Raw genomic sequence first — 22,526 nt, forward strand, 5'->3', positions numbered from 1 at the left:
GTCCTTGGGCAAGACACTGAACCCAAGTTGCTCCCGCTGGCAAGTTAGTACCTTGCATGGCAGCTCTGCTACCATGTGTGTGAATGGATGAATGAGACAGAGTGTAAAGGGCTTTGGATAAAGTGTGCCATTTACGTTTATCCCACTCCAAAAAATTGACCTACAGTAGTTGCATTCAGCCATGGACATTTTTGGGTAACACTTAAGGGTGGTGTTCATGAGGTCAAATGACACTGACATAAGCTCATAAGCTGACATAAACTATTATACACTTATAAAATGTTATAAATTCATAAAGATTTACTCCAATAAGTATCAGCATTCATAAAGCCTTTTCAGTAATATTTTCTATCAAGCCCATATTCATAAATCATAATACCTATGCTTATAATTCTTTGGTTAGTTCCTTGTAAGCATCTTTATAAACACTAATAATGTAGCATAAAGCTTTAATAATGCTTGAAGTAATTCCTTTATAACTTATATTAATGTCATAATAAGTATAACGCCATGTAGTGCATCTGGAATTAAGTATTTCTTTATTACATTAGACAAATAAAGAAGATGCAAATAAATAGTGTCTCATAATTTGCTAGTAATAAGGAATAATGTGATATATTATTTACGTTACTTTAAGCACTCAGTGATGACATTTGAAATATTTTTAATGTTTTCATAACTGTTAATAAATAATGTAACTGTTTGAAAATAATTGACTGGTCATTAATAATGATAATGTTTTTGCAGTACACCACACTTTAGAACATGATTATAGATATCTAGGAATTACTTATTAGAGATTTATGAGGCATTATTTAAGTTCATGAATGTGCTTACAAACAGTCATTTCCAACTTACAAAGAACTGTAAGCACATTTATAAAGTGCCTTTTCTTTTTTCTTTGAAATAATTTTTTTTTAAACATAATACCTGAATGAAGTGACAATGATTTTTGATGATATAGGGCTGTGTTAAGACACGTTCCTGGTTGATTTACATTAGAATGACTATGGCTCAGTGCGCTTATTGTATATCAGTGTTGGAAAAAAATTAACAAAAATGAGAACGTTAAAAAGTCTTCTTACTCAACCTAACACATATACAAACTTGCTTGATCATCACATACATATAACATTACTTAGTTATTATGGAGTTATGACACTGTCATAGGTTTTCATCGCAATCTTCTCCAGGGTAAATCCTGAGCTAGGGTTACCCTTTGTGTAATGTTTCATGTTCTCCCTGTGTCCACGGGTGTTTCCCGTGGTTCTACAGTTTCCTCCAACTATCCAAAAACATTCCGGTTGTCAAATGCCCAATATGAATCACCCCTAGGTGTGAATGAATGTTTGAATGTGTTTTTGCACTGAGCTGGTGTCTGTTTCAGGGTGTGTCCCTTCCTTGCACCCAGTGTTCCCGGGATAAGCTCCTCCAAGGATCCACTGTGACCCTGACTTGGATAAAGTGGTTACTGAAGAGTAATGAATTAATGAAATGCATTTTATGTAAGTATAGTACTTATAGTATTATGGGATTGTCATATGCATCCATACACATGCATTCATACACAAGAAGAAATTAGTAGTAGAAAGTAAGAAATCACAATTTATTTATTTACAGGACGATGAGAGTTAGTGTCAAAACCTTCAGCATGCCATAATGCCAAACAGCAGGTTTTCATTTTTTTGTTATTATCAAGTGCTAACTTCAGGAGACACTGTACTTTCCCACTCAAAAAACATCATTCAACAAGGCTTGTCACATCATCACCATAATGTGATTCTGACATGCCAGAAGCTTACTGAACCCAAAAGTCATAACCTTATAAAAGATGTCACAAATGTGTTTTAACACCACCTTGTATTATGGAAACAACTTGACTCAGATGTTCTGTCAATTTGACATAAACATTGACAAGTCTTTGTGGCATCTGACATATGTTGAAATAAACCTTTTTAAAACATTTTTGTGCCTTTATCTCTTTTAAAGGATGAATATAATATAGGTGTCATGCAGTCTTTTGAAGACTGTTCTGTCTTTTCAACTTAGGTTATTTTTTATTGACAGTTTACAGTTTTTTATTAAGCAATAAGACAATGTTCTTGTTAGATAACATTTAAAAATAAATAAAATAAATATTAATCACACAATTGCATGTTTTGATTAAGTAATGCATTTAGCTTCAATTATACAGGTTCTTTGGAAAAGAAAAGGTAATATTTTTGTAATTTTTTAAAAATATAATTTAAGACTTGAAATGTGTCTTGAAAAATAATTATTTGTTAGGTGGGTGTATTAATACTTTTAAAGAAAAATCATTTATATCAACTGAGGAAAACTGTATTTACTGATGATCCAACTCTTCCTTGGCCTTTTCCTTATTTCACTGCAATTTCCATCACTCAATTGTACATCACTCTTTAATGCCTATTTTTGTCAGGTGTAAACACCAGCTCTAATGTGTAGTTTATCTGGCACATCTGAGTAACATTAGGGAGAACACGCCTGCCCACAGATACAATAAATAAACAAAGAACCCTGCAGGAAAATGGCTGTTTCTTGTCAGTTGATCCTACACCCGCCATGTTGACACACAGACTCTTCTTAGCTAGCTTATTTGCATATTTCAATGGAGGAAGGGAAATAATACAACGACCAGGATGGACACGAGCCAGTAGGCAGATAATTACTTTTTAGTTGCTGGATTTTTTAATTTTCAGATTTATTGAGAGATTTATTATTAACATTTACAGTGTTTAAAAGTTAATTTAAATTTTATGTTTAAATTTTACAGCGATAGGTTAAGGCACTAACAAGTACTAAATGGTAAATGGTAAAATGTAAAAAGTATTAATACAATGAAAATGAACATAATGTGAAAGCAAAGTGAACACGATTCCCAAAGCTTTATTACTTTTACTCAGAGCCTTATTTGGGGAGGTAGGATCATAAGAGGTCAGTAGTGTAATGGTTTAAGGTTACTGACACAGTAAAGAGTATTTAAAAAGGCGCATTAAAAGGTACATATACGTAGGTGTGCAATATTGTATTATTTAAAAAAGGTAAAGAAAAGAAGAGTGTATAATTGGGCATCTAAGATTCTGTATTCCCTTCTACCCAATACCCATTTGCTGTTCTCTCTTTATACTGTCACTCCAGTAGTTATTTCTGCCTTCAAATTTCAGTTATTGCTTCCTTTTACATTAACTCATTTCAATATGTTCAATATGATTGCAAGCAAGCAACAAAGCTAACTGAGAAAACAAAACAAAAGAAGCTGCTTTTTTTTTTTTTTTAGAACTTGTTCCAAGATATATTTTTTCCTTCCATGCTTGATGTATCTATACGTATTTAATGATAGGATAATTACAGGTTGGAACTAAATTTGAGACCACATATGCCATAGGATTGGTCTGAGGAATCATTCAAGGAATCATCATTTGTCTTTGTTGCATTTTCGTGTCATACCTTATTTGCATAGAATGTTAAAATCTTCATTTAAATGTCGTTTGTTATGTTGGCGCTATGTCACTTACTGTCATCACTGAAATGGCAGCTCTGTGTCATGCACATATGTTGCTTGATATTGTGAATATACGGTCTGGTGTTATGTCTCTTGTCAGTTCCCGACTTTCTCCTCCTAACCGTCGAACTTATGCTGTCCAGGCGCTCATACAATTCAAGTACAACTTTCATAGACTGTCTATTCAAACTTCTAATGTGTTCCTAATGTACCAGCTGTATTTTGGGTAATTATGTGTGGCAATTCAGAAAAAATAAGACAGCAGTGGGTGAAATCACAATTACAATCAATGATAGCCACAATTCAGCTGATGATGGAAGGTATGAAGGCATGATCTCTGTCTACGACACTATGTTATTAAGTGTCCAATTCTCAGGAGCCATGTGATCATTGATTGTTGGACACTGTTTAATTGGTGCAGACAGCTGTGACCATCAGTTATCTCATCACTCTGACAGACACCTGAAAGCCTGGCACACACTTAGTTAAAATGGATTGAACTAAAATGGAAAGAGAAACTATTATATTATGTATTATATTCCATCTGCATGCACTGATCATGGTGTTTTCATCCATTGGTCTTCTAAAGCAGTGTTTCTCAAAGTGAGGCTCATAAAGCATAACCAGGGAGCCTTGTTTCCTGACAGTGGTGGAAATTGCAATCCACTATTTTAAAAAAGCTATTATATTTATTGAGTTCTTATTGTTATTAGGCCTGGTTTGACCAGTTACTTGAATTTAATGGGTTTAATCCAAACCTCATTTACTCAAACAAAAGTAGGACTATAAATAATGTAGATTTGAATGTGTTCTGTGAGTGAAAAGGTTGGGAATAAAATGGTCTACACATTTAAACAATGAGCCTTATTTTAAGCATTTAATGTTGGGCTGTGTTTTATTTTATTTTTTTACAGTTAAACTGGATCTTGACTGCAAAAAGTTTGAGAATCCTTTGTTCTAAACCAAAGTGGTTCTAATTTTTTATGCCACTGTGGCTTTTTTCATCTGCTGATTAATCATGATAATCTAGGAGACGATCCTTCATGAAGAAGAACAAATACAGTATTATATTCAACTGATGATAAATTAAACATTTTAACCTACTGATGTGATAAATCTGATACAAGATATAAATCATGCAACTTCTAAGAAAGGAAAGGGCATTATTTGTGGAAAGACATGCCAGGACATCTGAGAGGGAATGAGAGTGGGAGTCATTCAAACATTTAAACTCTTCTTTCAAAATCCAGAGAATAACTTCTTTTGATAGCTAACAATAAGCCTCTCAGTTATAAGGTGTATTAAAAATGACTTCTTGTCTAAATAGTTGGTTTGGTGATTCATGACTCATCCATTAATCAACATCTGAGGTTTTAAACAAACAAGCCAATGCTTTAGGAGATTTAAATCACCAAGTGGCAGCAGAGCACAAACAAGGATACTGTTGTGCCAGTATGTACTTCAAATGCTGCCATGAAAAGACATTTTGATCCACTCCAAATATTTTCTTCATTTGGAGGCATTGCATAAACTGAGAGTTCCTCTCTATCTAAATTGTCCTATCATGCCCTAAAGGATGCACATTTTTCACTGTCTTCAAAGTGCACTTTTGCTAGGTCCACCTGCTGCCAGTGGCCCAATGCCCACCTTCTGTTGAGTCTTATTTGTGGGCCATGCGTGCTTGCTTGCTGGGTCCATGTGCTCATCCACTTCTACTTCCACACCAAAGTAAAGGTGTAATGCAGTGACACTATCTGTGTCTGTTTTTTGTTTAAAATATCCAAATATCTGTATCTGTATTCGGATTTAAACCCCAAGTGGTCACGGCCTAACCCACTTGGGGTTTAAATCTGAATGCATGACCTAAGAGGGGTTATATTAATAATTATTATTATTCTGTAATTTAGTTTTTTAAATCCTCCATGTGCAGATATTATTTTTGTTTATACTGACCTGCGATATTTTCTAATGAATATGGTTCATTCTTTTTCTCAAAATATAATAATATATCTCAAAATATAAACAAACTAGTAATCACCATGACCCTGACCAGGCAGTTACTAAGGATGAATGAATATTTGTTAAATTAATGAACATGGTCTTTGTTTATGTCACAAGCTTCAAATCTGACTCCAAGCTTGATAGTAAAAACCTCTTGTTTACACAACTTGTTGTGTCCAGGGGGGATCCTAGTCCTGATTCACACCTTTACTCTCAACCAAATGCCCTATAAATGTTTTGGGGAAGCTTCATAGAAAAAAAAAACTAGTACGTAAGTCCGTCTCCCATTCAAATCTGAGACTTTATCTATTCATTTCAAATAATGCATTCATAATGGTTAAATTCCTATCGAGTTTGGCATCGTACCTGGCCCATGATTATACCATCTCAACTTAGATAGGCAAGTGGGGCTAAAAACTGAGACCACCCCCTAGCAAAGCTCTGGAGCTGATGACTTTCTAGATTAAAATGGCTGGGGATAAAGCTGCTAACGATAAAACAGATCCTATCAGGACCATTTGTGACTTGAGGTATGATAGACCTGAAGTTTTGAGTTATCTATTTAGAACCTGTCCATGTCTCACAACTCACTCAGCAACTAACCTAACCAGGAGTAGGAGGCTTTGTTTACATAACAATAAACTGAAGATATTTAGCTTTATGGTGTAAGTGGTAGCAAAGGACCCAATAAAAGCTCACTTTCTAGTACCAGTTGGAATAGCTTAATTTTTTTATAATGTATTATTGGACTTACAGGCTAATTCTGAAATGATTTTAATGCAAACAAAAAGTCATGTCCGTTGAAATTGTAACCAGTGATTGAAAATCTTCAAAGCTTCTACAACATCTCACAAAGCGGTCTCTTGCCTTTAAGGAAATTTAAGCTCTCTGATTGTAATCTTAAAGAGCAAGGAGTAAACTTTTAAAAAGCAGACCAAGAGTTTAATCCTTACTACCAGCATGGTACTGTTCTACAAAGGGTTTTGCGTCACACACATCCATCCGTGGCCCAAAGCCCAAATGCAGGAAGGTACAGAGAGATAGAAAGAAAGAGTGAGAGAGACAGACATGTGTCTGCTGGGGTGTTGGAGAACGAAGGAGGGTGTGGGGTAGAGGGAGGGGCAGATTGGGGAGGGATGAACGTCCTGAGGGAAGAAGGTGTCTCACTAGCACGGCACTCTATACCACTTTTCACTTGTGTAAAAACAGATCAGCCGGTGAGAGGAGCCTAACTGTTGATTCATTGGGATTCTTTCCACTTTATTGTTAAACTACATTATGGACAAAAGACAACAACCTGTAATGCCACACTGGAATCTGAAATTACCAAAGCTCTAGGGTGTTGCAGGAAAGGTTCCATGAGGAGTTTCTACTCTGGACCTCAGGTATGTTTGCTGTCACAGGTGTGTGTGGTTAGCGATTTTCAGTGCCTTTATATCTACTTGGCTTTAACTGATTGTGTGACTGGTTGCATCCTCTTTATGGTTAAGCAAAATACAATAATGGGATAATTTATCTGGTCTATGGTTTTGTTAAGAGAAACTCAGCAAAGAAGTTCATTTTGCTCTGTGACGTTACAATTTGTATGAAGGACAGCGTGTGTGACTTCCGAATTTTGGGGGTTTAAAAGTAAGTTTAGACTCTAAAACAATCTGAAAGTAGAAAATACAAAATATATGTAACTGTTATGTAAACTTGCAACAGTTGTACTTTTTTTGTAACATATGTATATCAGTTACATAATATATGCAAAAGGAATTGACTCTGTATTAAAATAATTTACCACATCAGTGACAGTTCTCTTGCTCCAAACTGATCTGTATGCATGGCTGAGCTGACCTGAGATGCACAGTGCAGATAGCAGCACTGCAAATGATTTAAACATCCACTTCTCCCCCCTTCCAGTCCAGACACATAGTTTATTTAAGCTAATATGGACCTCAGAAGAGATAAGAACAGATCCTGAGTTAATCAAATACCTGAAAATGTGTGATAATGTGCAGATCTCGAGTTGTATGTAAGTCTACAATGGTAAGGGCTAGAGTAGGGGTGAAACTGTGCACTTTATTAACACCTCATTTATAAGAAATTGAACCAAATCCAACAACATCACTCCTGTTTATTCAAATTTGTACACACTTCTCAGACGATCAGGTTTTTCCTTTTGTAATAAACGTTAAAGTTCACAGGATGGTGTAATTGGTAAGTAAAATTATTAACTGACTTTTTGATTTTTTAAATAAAACTGTTTTGCCTAAGGGTCTTTTCTGTGGTCTGTTCCTGGTGATATGGGTCATTGTGGTACTGGGTGTGAAAACAGTTACTAAGCCTATGTTCGGTGCATTAAGTGGAAGCAGCACAATGAAGATGCTAATGAAATTACTCTACCCATATTATGCTTTGTAAAAGCTTAATCTTGTGAATTTTTTGCTAGTTTCTTTTTATAATTTATTATCACAGTCAGTCAGGTTGAAAAAACCAACTTTTTACAAGGTATATCATGAAAACCATGAGCAAGAACCCAGTAGTAGGTCTCTGCTGTAACCACATGGCCTCCTGGTTCTCCTGAAGAAGTCGCATGATATAGCCTGTGAGACCTATAATATTTATTATGCATATAACATACATTCTAAAGCTCAATCATGAAAGTATAATATATATAATATGAAGGCACAGCTTTATCAAAATTAACTATATGCTTATGGATTCAGTTTGAAACTACCATGCCAGAGTTTGATAGCTGCCACTAGTGCTAATACTAAATGCCATTTTTGCTTTGTATTTTCATGTCACTATGATCTGCACTTATACACAGTATACGCACACTGTAAGTGGACACAAAAAAGCCTGCTAAAAATGTTAGATTATCCTTAGGGTAATCACACATAGACATAGATATATCAAAAATAATGTTAATTTACTCAATTTATAAATACCATCCTGGAGTTTGATAGATACCACTAGCTCTAGTAACAAATGTCTTAAATCTTCACTTTTTCTCCCCATATAGTATAAGTGAAGAAAAAAAGGCTGTTAAGATTTTGAGATTTTTCTTTGTGAATAAAAGTGTCTGCTAAATGAATAAATGTAAATGTAAATGTAAATGTAATGAATAATATGAAGACACATCTATATGAAAAATAACTATATTTTTTAGCCGGATACATAGTATAAATGTGGAAACATTGACTGCTAATTTATAGATTGGTCTTTGTGGCACATACAAATGGCTAACATAATACCACTTATTAGTATATGCCTTCATGGTGAAACTATGGGGTTAAATTCTGGTCTGAGCATGTGGCTACAGGTAGATGATACTGTAGACTGTGACTTTGAGCAAGAACACAGGACATCCTGTTACTAACAGATATGTTCACTTGCTTACTCACTCGCTCTCCCACTTTTATAAACTGATTTTTCCCCGTGGGTTTTTTTCCCCCACAGTTTCGCAAATACAGCCCAAAGTTTGTATTCCAATTATACAGGCAAAATAACAAGGAAACAGTCAAGTGTTATCAACAACATGCTCAGTTTAACATGTATTTTGAAGCAGATCTAGTTAAGTTATACATTTAAGATGGTACAGAATATAACTCATGTGAAACTTATTGTTCGCATCATATCTTGTACAAAGAGAAAAAGAAAATTGAGAGAAAAAAAATATATATTTAGGGCACAGTGAAATGATCAGAGCTAAAGAGAGCAGACCTGTCGAGCACACGGTACTTCATAAGCTTACACGTAAAATGTTGCTTTTGTCAAGGCATGTTAGAACAGGAGTGAGAATACCTGCCTGTGGCCTTTCACTTAGTGTGTGTGTGTGTGTGTGTGTGTGCGTGCGTGTGTGTGCGTGTGTGTGTGTGTGTGTGCGTGTGTGTGTGTGTGTGTGTGTGTGTGTGTGTGTGTGTGTGTGGTATGTGTGCTGTGAGCTCAGTATTAAATATTTTATATGTATTTAATAATTATGGTATGAGTGCATTCATACTTAATAAAAATCTAATTAACAAGTCTACAAGCATTTGTGACCCTGACCACACACACACACACACACACACACACACCACACACACACACACACATATTCACTTATCTTGTCTTTTCAGGTCTGAGGGTCCATGAGTAGCTACTGAGAATGGCCTTGAAAGACAGGGCTGAACTGCTCAGCCTTCTAGCAGTCCTACTGCACACATCCCTATGTCAGGGGAGCCTTGAAAAGGACAGCTCTCCCTTGAGGTTCACCCATCACTTATATAATGCCACCATTAATGAGAACTCTGCCCCTCGGACCTATGTGGAGAGCCTAGTACGAATGGGCATTATAGTTTCTGATCCTTTATGGAACATCAAGTACAGAGTTGTCACTGGTGATGAAGATGGGCTTTTCAAAGCAGAGGAGTTAACCGTAGGGGATTTCAGCTTTCTGAGGATAGCAACTGGCAGTGGAAGCTCTCTTTCTCCTGTACTGCTCAACCGAGAAGTACGAGATGCCTACACGTTGACTGTTGAAGCTACAGAGAGCACCTATGAGTACCAGTCCAGAACAAAAGTACTGATCCAGGTGCTTGATAGAAATGACCTGAAACCCCTCTTCTACCCGGCTTCTTACAATGTAGTAATCAGAGAGGACACTCCCGTGAAGTCGAGCGTAGTGAGAGTAAGCGCAACAGATGCTGATATTGGTAGCAATGCAGAGTTTTATTACTCCTTCACCACTAGATCACATCCATTTGCTGTTGATCCTTTCACGGGCACTGTCACACTTGTTAAAAGGCTTAATGCCAGTCTGAGAGACAGGTATGAGCTCACAATTTTGGCCGAAGACAGGACAAAGAAAATCTCTGGCGTCCAGAAGTTTGGGAATGTCGCGACGGTGGTTGTAAACGTTGAAAAGGTCACTGACAATTTTACTCTTATCTCACCAATCACTTCAGAGGCTCCTCAAATGGATGCTGAAAGAATAAGTGTGAACGTCAAGCTCGAGCCCCATTTGAAGGCAGGATCTGCCTCTCTGAGTATAGTTGCAGGAGATTCAGAGAAGGCTTTTGAGATTATTCCATCTGCCTTCCAGAATAATGTTTTTCAAGTGGTCTCAATAAAACGGATTAACTGGGCAGAAAACACACTCGGATTAAATGTTTCCCTTCAGGCGAAAGACAGAAGTAATCCCCCACTGCTAACACCAATTAAGGAAATTCATATTCCATCCCCCCAATTTAACTCACTGACATTTGAGCAGAGCATATATCAAGTAACCCTTAGTGAATTTTCCCCACCAAAAACCCATGTACTTAAAGTGTCTGTCCATCCACATTTAGCAAATGTCACCTACCAGATCAAAAACAACCTGGATAGTCAAAAATTCAAAATTAATCCCAAAACTGGCATTATTGTTACTTCTGAGCATCTTGACTTTGAAAAGAAATCTCATTATGAGTTTGATGTCACAGTCAGTCCTTGTGAAACTGAAGCTCACGTAATAGTCAACATATCTGATGAGAATGACAACACTCCTATATTTACCTCACCCTCATACCAGGCCACTGTGCAAGAAAATGTTCCCATAGGAACTAGCATTTTACGTGTCTCTGCTATTGATGTGGACAGGGACAACAATGGTTTTGTCACCTATGCAATTGCAAACACAGTTCCACTACCATTTGTAATAGATCCATTAACAGGAGTCATTTCTACCTCTGAAGAGCTTGACTATGAGCTAATGAAAAGGTGGTACCATCTTAGGATCTGGGCTTCTGACAGTGGAAGTCCCTTTAGCCGTGTCAGTGAGTGTGCTGTGACCATCACTATGATCAACATCAATGACAACATTCCACTTTTTGAAAGAGTGGCATGCAATGTTTCAATACCACAAGATTTAAAAGTTGGAAAGAGCATTGTTGATATTTTCGCAGTTGACTATGATGAGCTAGAGCAAATACATTACAGAATCCAGTCAGGAAATGAGGATAAATTATTTGCAATTGATGCAGTTTCTGGCAACATCATTCTAGCTCAACCTATCCCGACTGAAATTGTAGTGACAAAACATCCTTCATTTACCCTACAAATCACAGCAACTGATGGAAAATATAGCACTGAGCCCACTACAGTCACTGTATATATAACAGACAAAGGAAAGGAAGTTATGAGACACTGTCATGAAACCGGAGTGTCCAGGCAACTAACTGAGAAGCTCATTGAAACAATCAAGCCTATCCTCTCTGCTGAAGAGGAAGAGACCTTCTCTGATGTCCATATAATCAATCATCACTCTCCAAAATTTGTTCTTGGCATTCCAAGCTCCATTGATGTGAGGGAAGACTTTGCTCTCAATTTGTCTATATTACACTTTACGGCCACTGATAATGATAGTGGATTTAATGGCAGGCTTGTCTATGCAATTTCAAGTGGGAATGAAGATGGATGTTTCACAATTGATATGAACACAGGAGAACTGAAAATCATCTGTCGATTAGACAGAGAAACAAAACAATTCTATATTCTGAACATAACTGTGTATGACTTAGGTACTCCACAAATATCTGCTTGGAAATTGCTTGCTGTCAATGTCCTGGATGTAAATGACAATCCACCATTATTTTCTCAACCAAGATATGTTCTGAGCATCCCTGAAAACACAGAGATTGACAAAAGCATCTTTAACGTGAATGCAGTGGATTCTGACCAAGATGACAATGGAATGATCAAATATTCATTGCTAACATTTACTAACTTGTTTGAAGTTGATGAAATCTCTGGGGATGTAAGCGTGAAAGGGAATTTGGACAGAGAGACCTTCCCCAGATATGACTTAAAGATTGAAGCCAGGGATGAAGCGAAAGAGGACCCTCAACTTATCTCAATAGCAGATTTAGTGGTTGTCCTTGAAGATGTCAATGATAATCCTCCTGTGTTTGTACCTAAGGTCTACAGGATTAAAGTTCCTGAAGATGCCCCTCCAGGCACAGTGCTGTTATGGGTTGAAAGCTATGACTTAGATTTGGGCAGTGGAGGCACTGTAAGCTATAATCTGAAGAATATTGAAGGAGGCACCTTTTTGCTGGACACATCCACAGGTTTACTCAGTCTTGAGAAAGAACTGGACTTTGAGAGAAAACAGTTTTATAATCTAACAGTTCGTGCTGTGGACCATGGAAAACCCAGGTCTTTGTCATCCTCATGTTTTATAGAAGTTGAAGTGTTGGATGTCAATGAAAATCTGAATAAACCAGTTTTCAGCTCATTTGTACACAACGCTACAGTTATGGAAGATGCCAAAATAGGCACTTCAGTCCTGACTGTGACAGCAGTGGATAAAGATCTGGGCAAAGATGGAGTCGTTAGATACCGCATTCATGATGGAACAGGACTTGGAGTCTTTATCATTGATGAAGAAACAGGTATGTTAGATTACTGCATAATGCCATATTCATAATGATCTCTTCTATCACAGAAATTCTAATGATTAGAATTCTTTATTTATTAATAAACAACACAGCATATATTTTAACCATTTATAGTTACATTTAAGTTGTGGAATGTCTAAAAAGAAGTTAGTTCCTGCTGGTTGAGTTACTGAGAAATTGCAAAACCGCAAGTTGTCTGTCCTGAAGACTTTCTTGTGCCTGTAAAATGAAAACAACAGCCTTACCTCTGACTGTTACAAAGTGCTGACTCTGGACACTCCTTTCACATTACTGTTCAATGTCACTGTTAAATATTGTAGAAAAATCTCCATGCGTCACCATATGAATAATTACATGTTTTTCCTGGTTCAATGCAAGGCACTGTGAAATAGCTGTTACTATAGACACAATAATGTATTAGAATGAGCACTTTAATACAAATTTGTGAATTACAGCCAGTACTATTATCAGAGCTACTGCTAAAGAAAACTAATCAACATCTTCTAGCCAATCAGATTTGAGAATTCAAAATTGCTGTGGTATAAAACCTGATATCAGGCAAATATAATGCTTGAATGTGATGATCAAAGAGTAGTTGTGATCCTAAATATATTATTAGGTAATACACCATATTTCAGTATCTGAAAACTGTACAACTCTCTATTGCAGGAGTGATTCAGTTGGCAGACACAGTGGACAGGGAATCTGTAACGCACTACTGGCTGACTGTGTATGCCACTGATCTGGGGACAGTTCCCCTGGTGGCCTGGACTGAAGTCTACATTGAAGTTTTGGATATCAATGACAATCCTCCTGAGCTGTCCCAACCTATCTACTTTGCTTCAATCCAAGAAAATTTGTCCAAAGACAAATTTTTGTTGAAAGTGGCCGCCACAGATGTAGACAGCTCATCTGTGGGGAAGATAATGTTCCAAATCCCAGATTCTCAGCGGACGTATTTTAACATCAATTCAAAAACAGGTACTGGATGATCTAAAGGTTTTTCATTTTTACTCATGATTTATCCTAAATGACTAAATTATCCATTTAGCAAATCTATTGTAATACAATTGCAGTGATGAGTCATGCAGAAGTTAGGTTTCTGTTTTGAGACAGTATATTTGATCAGATGTGATAAAAACTATTTGAGTAGAAAAATCACCTGCAGCATTTTGACGGTTCAGAAACAAGTTCAGGCACAAGCTAGGTGTAACCAAGGTGTGTTGAAAGAAGAAAACTGACTTAATAATAAATAATTACAGCGTGTAAAACTCCATTATTCTATGGAAAACTTTAATGCAAGACCCTAGACCATGCAAAAAATTTCTAAAACACCTTATCTCTGGCCTTTGATTGCAACAGAGCTCAATCAGGGTCTTTGAAGTGTGTCTAGAAAATTAGAACAACATTAACCAACATCACAAGTTTGTACTTGTCCGTTCACAGCTTCTCATTTCTTTGTTGCTTCATAAGCTCCACCCCAGGCTAGACAAGGCCACGCACAACTCACTCCATCTTGCAAAGAGGACATTACAAGAGTCTATGGCACATGGAGGGGAAGCTCCAAAGGAAGCTCCACAGATTGCTGGTCTGGTTAAGACAGCTATTTTGTGGGATGATAATTTTAGAGAGTCTACATCACTGTACTTTGAAGCATTGTATAGCAGGCAGTACTCTCATTGTCAAGTTGCGAAGTTTAAATGACTAAAGAAAAAGTCAGACAGCTGGTAAACACTGCATGCAAGTCGAAATGATAAGAATTATAAATGAAAGGATGTGATGTAAGCCAACTTGACACAAAATAGCAAGACATTTAACTGCTCTCTTGTTCAGATCTTTTCTTCCCTCAGATGAGGCTGGATATATCAATAGCCCCATGTTAAAACAGGGCCTAGATGACTCACATCCACAGAGACCAGTGTGACTAAGATAACCGCTAACGGCTTAGTGTAGCAAAATCTTCTCCTTGCCAAAGACAAAACAAATCTGGGGTGGATTGGGATTAGAGCCTCATCTTGAAACAAACCGAAGTAATATATTATATAAAAGTGTAAATGGTGCAACTGAAATGTCTGATGTGTATTAATTACAGAATCTGAATTTAGGCAACAAATTTGCTTGCATTCCTACATATATTAGAACCTTTCCCAAATTGTGTATATAATGAAGTTGAAGTTGTTGTCCAGCTGGATAGTAATGCTAATACCATGTGTTCTAAAATGACACCTGCCAAAATATGGAGTAGTGTAAAAGCCCAGCAGGGTTTGTTTGGAGTGTTGTAAAGGCAGAAGCTCCCTGCTGGTATCTACTCCTCTGTCTTGTAGAAATCACAGCATGAGATGTTTACATATTGCAACTTCTGCAAAGACTACAAACTTATGTTGACTTTGCATTTTAATTTATTTTTTTGCCTAGAGTTCCCAACAATCACTTATCTGTGTCCTCATAAAATATTTCTTACATGAAAAAACCTGCCAATTTAGCCCGTGGCACTTGTTGGGACAGCTCTGATTTTCTGCCAACATAGCTCCCTGATAGTAATAGTTTCTTTATTGTTAAAAGTAAAGATTTTGCTTTGTCTTTTGACAACTGCAATAAATTTGGACAGCAGATCTAGATAAACACTAAAAGCAAAACTGTAGGAAGTGAGAGTGAAACCTTTATTTTGAGGTCTACAAACAGGTGTACCTTCCATCTAGTGTCATTCCATCAAGTGTCATGCCGTTGATTAGCCTGTCTGCTGTCTACCTCTGCCTGTGTTTGCTTAGGTGCGATCAGCACTGTCTCAGCCCTAGATCGTGAACAAAAAGCAGAGCACATTATTGAGGTGAGCTTGCCTGATTATTCTTTCTATCTTATTTATTTATTTATTATTAATTGGGTCACACATCTTATATTTTTTTGTTATTGTTCTTATTGTTAAGCTTAATATCTGTTTTTACTGATTTAAGGCCTTATTTAGAATTGGCAACATAAGTCCAAAAAGTTTAATTAATATTTATGCTGGGGAAGTTGTACAAATTCAGACTTGGTCTAGTATGCAAGAGTCTAGGAAATTGCCAATTTATTGCTACCTGAATAATCCTAGCTGTGATTATCACATTAATTTTTACATTAATTATTATATTTATTTGGTTTAATTTAACAACATAGCTTCTTCCCTTTTTTTCAGCATCTTATAAAATAGCACTTTGCTCAGCACTTCTTAGAATTTTACATTTTATGTTTTTTAATTAGACAACATGTACACAATTAATTAACTTGTGCCACAAGGTAACCAAGTAAACTGAGATCATGAAATCATAATGTACATTTGGCATATGGACTATTTTATCACCCGTTTGATATTTGGGTTTTACGAATTAATAAAACAATGCCAATGATTTTGTTAATTCAATGCACTCTCCTGTAAAGAAAATGTGTCAACAGTTTGAAGGATAAGCTGACCGAGCAATCGTCAAGATCCCCTGGATCTCCTCTTAAGCACGCACTTAACTCAACTCTAAATACAGCCTTCAATGCGCTCAAAATTGACACAAATAAGTACTTTGGTCTAATTCAGATGTACCTTAATAAGCCAAGAATGACTTTGGAGGCTAATTGGAACCTAAATGGATAATAGAATTCAGCTACATTTTACACATGCAAAATAACCTTGCTCCTCTGAAACATAATCACTGATGTTATTCCTGTTTGTGTAGGTGATTGCATCGGATAATGGAGATCCTCCACTGCGCTCCACAGCCACAGTGGTCATTCAGGTGCTAGATGAAAATGATAACAACCCTCAGTTCAGTCACAAGCTCTTCCAGGTAAAACTGCCTGAATGCCATAACAAGGGATTGTCCCAGGAAGTCTACAGGATGATTGCATCTGATAAAGATGAAGGGCCCAACAGCCAGATCACCTACAGCCTGGAAGATAGCATGGAGGGGAGATATGAAATCCACCCCACAACAGGGGTGGTGACTGCCAGGGGGGAGTTTGCACGAGGCAACTACAACATCCTAACGGTACAAAATCACAAATAATACTGTTGATAAGACTTCCTTTTGCACATTATTTAAAACTCACAGTGTGTTTTTATACATTTAGTTAGCATAATAAATAGTCTGAATTATGAACCATTTTAGAAAATGGGACCCTAATTCAACTTACCCCCTTTTTATATCTCTCGTGTCTCAGATAAAAGCTACAGATCATGGCCATCCTGAGAGAATGTCAAAGTCACGTTTGGATGTTGAATGGCTGCCACAACCCGAACCCAGTTCAGAGTCTCTGGCTTTCGACGAGGCCCACTTCACCTTTGCGGTCATGGAGTCAGACCCTGTCACTCAAATGGTGGGAATCATCAGCACCGAGATCACACAGAGCCTCCTCTGGTTTGACATTGTAGGTGAGTACACTGATATCATCCTCTCTTCCATTTCAGCATGCTTCACTAACCACAAACAAGACAACCTGGCGAGAACCCAGTCCACTGTTTGTGCTAACATAATCTTGTGTTTGTGACAGATGCCAAAGCTGGCAAAGCTAAAACAAATGACAATGTTGTAGGAGCATTTTGTTGTTTAATAAGAAGAGAGTAATGCTTGATTATAATAATCCATATGGGTGCATTCAATGGCTTATTAACAGTACTTTTGTGGTGCTTTGCATTATGCACTTTAATAATGCTAATCAGTGAAAATAATCATGTATTCATAACGGGCTCAAACATTCAGCAGAAAATAATTATATTTCATGGATTGAAATTTGTTCTCCCCCTATCTATGTGGTTTCTCTGGTTTCCCCTACCTCATAAAAACATGCCAGTTGGTGAATTGGCTACTCTAAATCCCCCAGTAGGTGTTGAGGTTGTGTGGATGGTTGCCCGTGTCACATACAGGGTATATTTCCACATAGCGCCCAGCATACCCTAGATAGGTCCCACATCCACTATATATATAACGTGATATAATAGTGGGATAAAACATTATATTGTGGACTTTAGTAAATTATGAAACAGCTTTATGAATTGTGATAAATTGTGATAATCAGGAATTGCTCTGCAGAGGACTGGTTACTAGGCTAAACTGAATATGATGAAAACAATATAGATGCAGTTTTCTAGTTTTCTATTTTGTCATCTAAATAATAGCTAAGCAACTCTTAAAGGCTCATAATAAAGTCTCATTATGCTAATATCTGCTGTTAGCGCTTTCCCTAAACACTAGCGATTTTGTGTTAAGTGCATTATATATAGAATACTAAGGGTTTCTCGCCATGTGCTGTTGAGTGTTTAGCTGTTGGTATCTGAACCAGGTGGCAGAGCTAAACCATGCCATATTTTCTTAGATGGCAGGCCAAAGTCCCCAGTCTCCCAGCAGCAGGGTGACCAGAGCCATCCAAATGCCAGTGATAAGCGTATGATCGGTTTCCAACCACCTGCAACTCAGGAAATAGTCAGATTCAGGAAAATAGTCAGCAGCCAGAGAACTAACTGCCAGGGACAATGCTTACCTTTATGTGTAATGGTTCTATGATAGAAGGTTGCTACTACAGGAAAAATAACACAAGGTTCCATCTACTCAACAAGAAAAGTGAAAACCTGAAGTAGTTCTTAATATATGTAGCATGTAACACAGTGAGACCATGTCGGCTCATTCACCGTGCTGTGAATATTCATTTTCCACATAGCACACACAGTATATCGCCTAAAGTTATTCAGTGTCCTTTGAAATATGCTGAAGCCCAATGCTTTAATCTCATCAGTCACTTGTCTATTTAATTGAACTTAGCTTATTATAAATTCTGGCACTAAGTCATTATAACCAATTTTTATACTCCATCTATTTACTATAAAGTGTGTGCCTTCACTGTGGTAGTGTGAAGTGTTGGCCCCTGTCTGGAGAAGACCTATTTATTGATTAGAAACAGCGACAATATCAAACACATTCTTTCCTCAAAAATGCTCTAAAAGTTCATGGATTTCTATACTTAATGTGAACTAAATTAACTTAATGTGAACTAAATTCTATACTTAATGTGAACTACTGATTAAGATGGCTGGTCTGAGTGTTTGCATGCCTGAATCAGTTGTTTTTATTTTGCATACTTTGAAACTCATGGAGAACATTTTATATGACTTCTTTTGTTCATAATGTAGATAACAGAAGTGATAGTGCTGAAAGTCATCTCAGAGCTGGACATTCATGCACATACAATGAAACCCTAGTTCATTCATGTAGATGGAATTTGCTTTTCAATGAGGCTTGTTGAGGTCTACTATGCTAGAGCGGATGTCAATTAAAACGGTTGACGGTGGACAAAGAATAGCGCTGTCACTCTGTTAAATAGCCTTTGCTTAATTAAATTTTACTGCAAACCACCCTGTGCCTTACTGTCATAATATTTTGCACTCTTCACTCAACTATATATATAAGTCTGTAGAGCTCTACTGAGAGACAATAAGAGTTATCCTTCATATGCCCTGTGACTCCATTGATGGGTCTGGTGCTAAAACAAATTTGGTGTTATCTCTTAGGTGGTGATGAAGATCAGGACTTTTACATTGAGAAGAACACTGGGAGTATTGTGATAGCTAGGCAACTGGATGCTGGCAAAAGATCTAATTACAATCTCACCATCAGTGTTACAGATGGTTCACAAACCATAACAACTCAGGTAAGATCATGTGTACATTTGGTGCGAAGACATTATAATAACTCATTATACATACCCTCACAAAACTGAGTCTTTTTTTTTTTTTTTTGCCTCTGGCAAAACTTTTGATCCAGCACAAACATACATAAATGTTACTGGTATTTTAAAAGGCTGCTGTGTATGTCATTGTAGGTAGTGGACAAAACAAGCAATGGGAAAAAAATTACTAGCTACATTTAAATATGGGAGAGCTGGTATAATTGAGAACACAGCACATTTCTAACACAATTTTTTTCCTGCTACAGCATGTCCTTTTGGTTTCAGTGAAACTGAAACATAATATGGGTAAACTTCCACTTGTAAATGTAAACATACGCATGGTGTTATGTGGGTATGAAGTCTGTAATTTATGAAGTATGAAGTAAAATATGATGTATGAAGTCTGTAATTTAAATCAAAGAGTAATTTAACTTAAATCAAAAATTGGTACAACTGTACCAGCTCTATCCTACTTATTTTTAGCCATGGAAAATGGTTTGCTAAGCTAACAAAGCTTTCATTTCCCAAATATCTAGCTTTGGATATGCCCTAAATCCCATTTTATAAGAAGAAGAAGTTTGAAAAATGGATATTTTCCTGACTACTATTGAAGAAGTTTCACTAAACAGGGAAAAAAAAAAAAACTCCTAAACAAAACACACGTGAACTAGCTAGTTCACTAGCTATCTAACAAACCTCCTAAAGAGAGACAACAGTCACCGCTTTAAAATTTCTGAAGGTTCTTCATAATTTTATCACACAAAAAAGTCCAATAAAGGGGATGAAATCAAGTCTTGTGAAATACTCCCATCACATAAATGGAACATTTTATTTGAACAAACTTACACCCATAATCATTGCATTTTTTCCCCTCTTAACAAACACAGGCATATATCCGAGTGCTTGACATGAACGAGCATCGACCCATGTTCCTGAAGAGTATGTATGAGGTGAGCGTTCCAGAGGACACAGCTCCATGGAAGGAGATCCTGCAGATCAGTGCCCAGGATGCAGACAGCAAGGGCAGGATCATTTACACCATCCACAGCAGTCTCAACCCAGACAGCCTTAAACATTTCCACCTGGATCCAAAGAGCGGAGTTCTTGTCCTAACCGAGGAGCTAGACTATGAGGCCATCTCCACACACAGTCTCCTAGTGATGGTAAAATAGTTTTCATCTCAAAACATATTAAAATTAAGCTAACAGAGCAAATTTGTCCAAGAGCTATTAGATGTTAATTAAGCAATTATAATCTAGGAATTAGGGCAGTGTCAAGTGTTGGGTCTGGGCCAATGCACAGGGAATGTGGCTTGTTTTCGATCAAACTATAACCAGCACACAAATGAAAATATACAGGACTTGAATTGGCATAGCTGTTTATAACAGATTATTTCTGTAATGATTTGGAGTCTACACACCATTCAAAATCTTGTCTCTACCTGCTGTGCTTGATCATCTGCTCAGATTCAATGTTTGTACATCTGTAATGGAGACATAACTGGTAAATGAAATTAGGTTATCTGTTATGCATATATAAATGTGTGCAGACATGCACACATGTTATTGCAATTCATTTGAATAAAAAAGTGAATGTTGGCATGAGGTGAATATGTGTATACATGACTAAGACTGAGGAAAATGTTCTCCCAACATTTCTATACATTTAATTTGAACATTTCTCAATAAATAGAAAGTAATTTTATAAATAGAATGAGAAAATCTTGTGGTACGAATGTTTACTCCATAAAAGAGGTAATTACAATCAAATTAGTGAATACAAATAACCTATACATACAACAGGTGGTTATTGATGTTGTTTATTTCTATCAACAAGTCGTAGTCTTTGATCAATAATAGAATCATTTCTTGAATGTGCTCAGACAGATTTTAACAAAAAATTGTTTAATTCTAGTTGCCACTTTCTGCTTATGGCAAAAATATTTAAGATATATATGCCTCCCTTGCCACTCGTCATAGCTGATCCCCACCTGACGCAAGAGTATTGCACTCCATGTTGTTTTATTTGTCATGTGGCAATGTACACTCTGAGTAACACTGACTGATCTACAACATTAAAAATTTATAGAATTTTATGGAATTTTAGCTGATGTATAGCCAGTGTGAACTTCTCAAGGGACCCTGGGTGACAAGTCCTTTCAAGACTTTGATCAAAACCCAAGACAAGAAAAAAAACCTCTATATACTTTTTTTTTAATTTAGGTTCGTGATCAAGAGATCCCTATAAAGAAGAACTTTGTGAAAGCAGTAGTGCATGTGGAGGATTGTAATGACTACACACCCACATTCATGAGCACCCATTATGAGGGAATCATCAGTAACTTGGCTCCAACTGGAACAGAGGTGCTTCGAGTTAAAGCTTTGGATAAAGACAAGGGTAGTAATGCTGAGATTGTCTACTCTATTCACTCAGGTAAGAAAATAGGAGCTACAATTTTATGTCCGTGGTCTATATTATGGTTGTAATCAGCTATGGTAAATCAATTCAGATCCATAACTATAGTGCCTTAATTGCCAGCAAGTAAAATATGATGATTGAACGTTATGTATTAGCATAGACACACATCATGTATCATATCATAGAAATAAATAAAAACTTCAGTGCTTTTTGACCTAATCTCAAATATATAATAGAAAACTAAGTACACCCTTAACCAGAATGACTCATAGAAGTGCTTGGAAGTCTCTGTCAATAAATATATCCTCATACTGGTTCACTAGGTCTGGAACTAAGAGTACTATTAGTCTGAAAGCCATGGGGTGAGGTTAGTATAGTATGCAAAACACCCAAATCAAGGATTTTTTAAAATAACAAAATGGTAATTTAAGTACTTCATGAAGTGGCAGTTTTTTAGTTGCCCTTTGAAGATAGCCTGTTCGGACATCTAAAGC

The 22,526-nt window shown here is 36.8% G+C and overlaps 1 protein-coding gene across 1 annotated transcript in view; it reads left to right on the forward strand.

The window, feature by feature from the left end:
- The first annotated feature begins 6,696 nt into the window (after window positions 1–6,696).
- The window catches only part of fat2 (FAT atypical cadherin 2), a 45,545-nt gene continuing 29,715 nt past the window's right edge, over window positions 6,697–22,526 (forward strand). The window contains exons 1-9 of the mRNA XM_017474089.3: window positions 6,697–6,909; window positions 9,631–12,924; window positions 13,600–13,911; window positions 15,699–15,757; window positions 16,632–16,943; window positions 17,116–17,326; window positions 19,457–19,596; window positions 20,502–20,777; window positions 21,837–22,047. Of these exons, the coding sequence (XP_017329578.1) occupies window positions 9,660–12,924; window positions 13,600–13,911; window positions 15,699–15,757; window positions 16,632–16,943; window positions 17,116–17,326; window positions 19,457–19,596; window positions 20,502–20,777; window positions 21,837–22,047 (4,786 nt within the window). The 5' untranslated portion in view covers window positions 6,697–6,909; window positions 9,631–9,659. The remainder of the gene's footprint in view (window positions 6,910–9,630; window positions 12,925–13,599; window positions 13,912–15,698; window positions 15,758–16,631; window positions 16,944–17,115; window positions 17,327–19,456; window positions 19,597–20,501; window positions 20,778–21,836; window positions 22,048–22,526) is intronic.

This window comes from Ictalurus punctatus, chromosome 8 (genome assembly GCF_001660625.3).
Source record: "Ictalurus punctatus breed USDA103 chromosome 8, Coco_2.0, whole genome shotgun sequence".
Classification (NCBI taxonomy): Eukaryota; Metazoa; Chordata; class Actinopteri; order Siluriformes; family Ictaluridae; genus Ictalurus; species Ictalurus punctatus.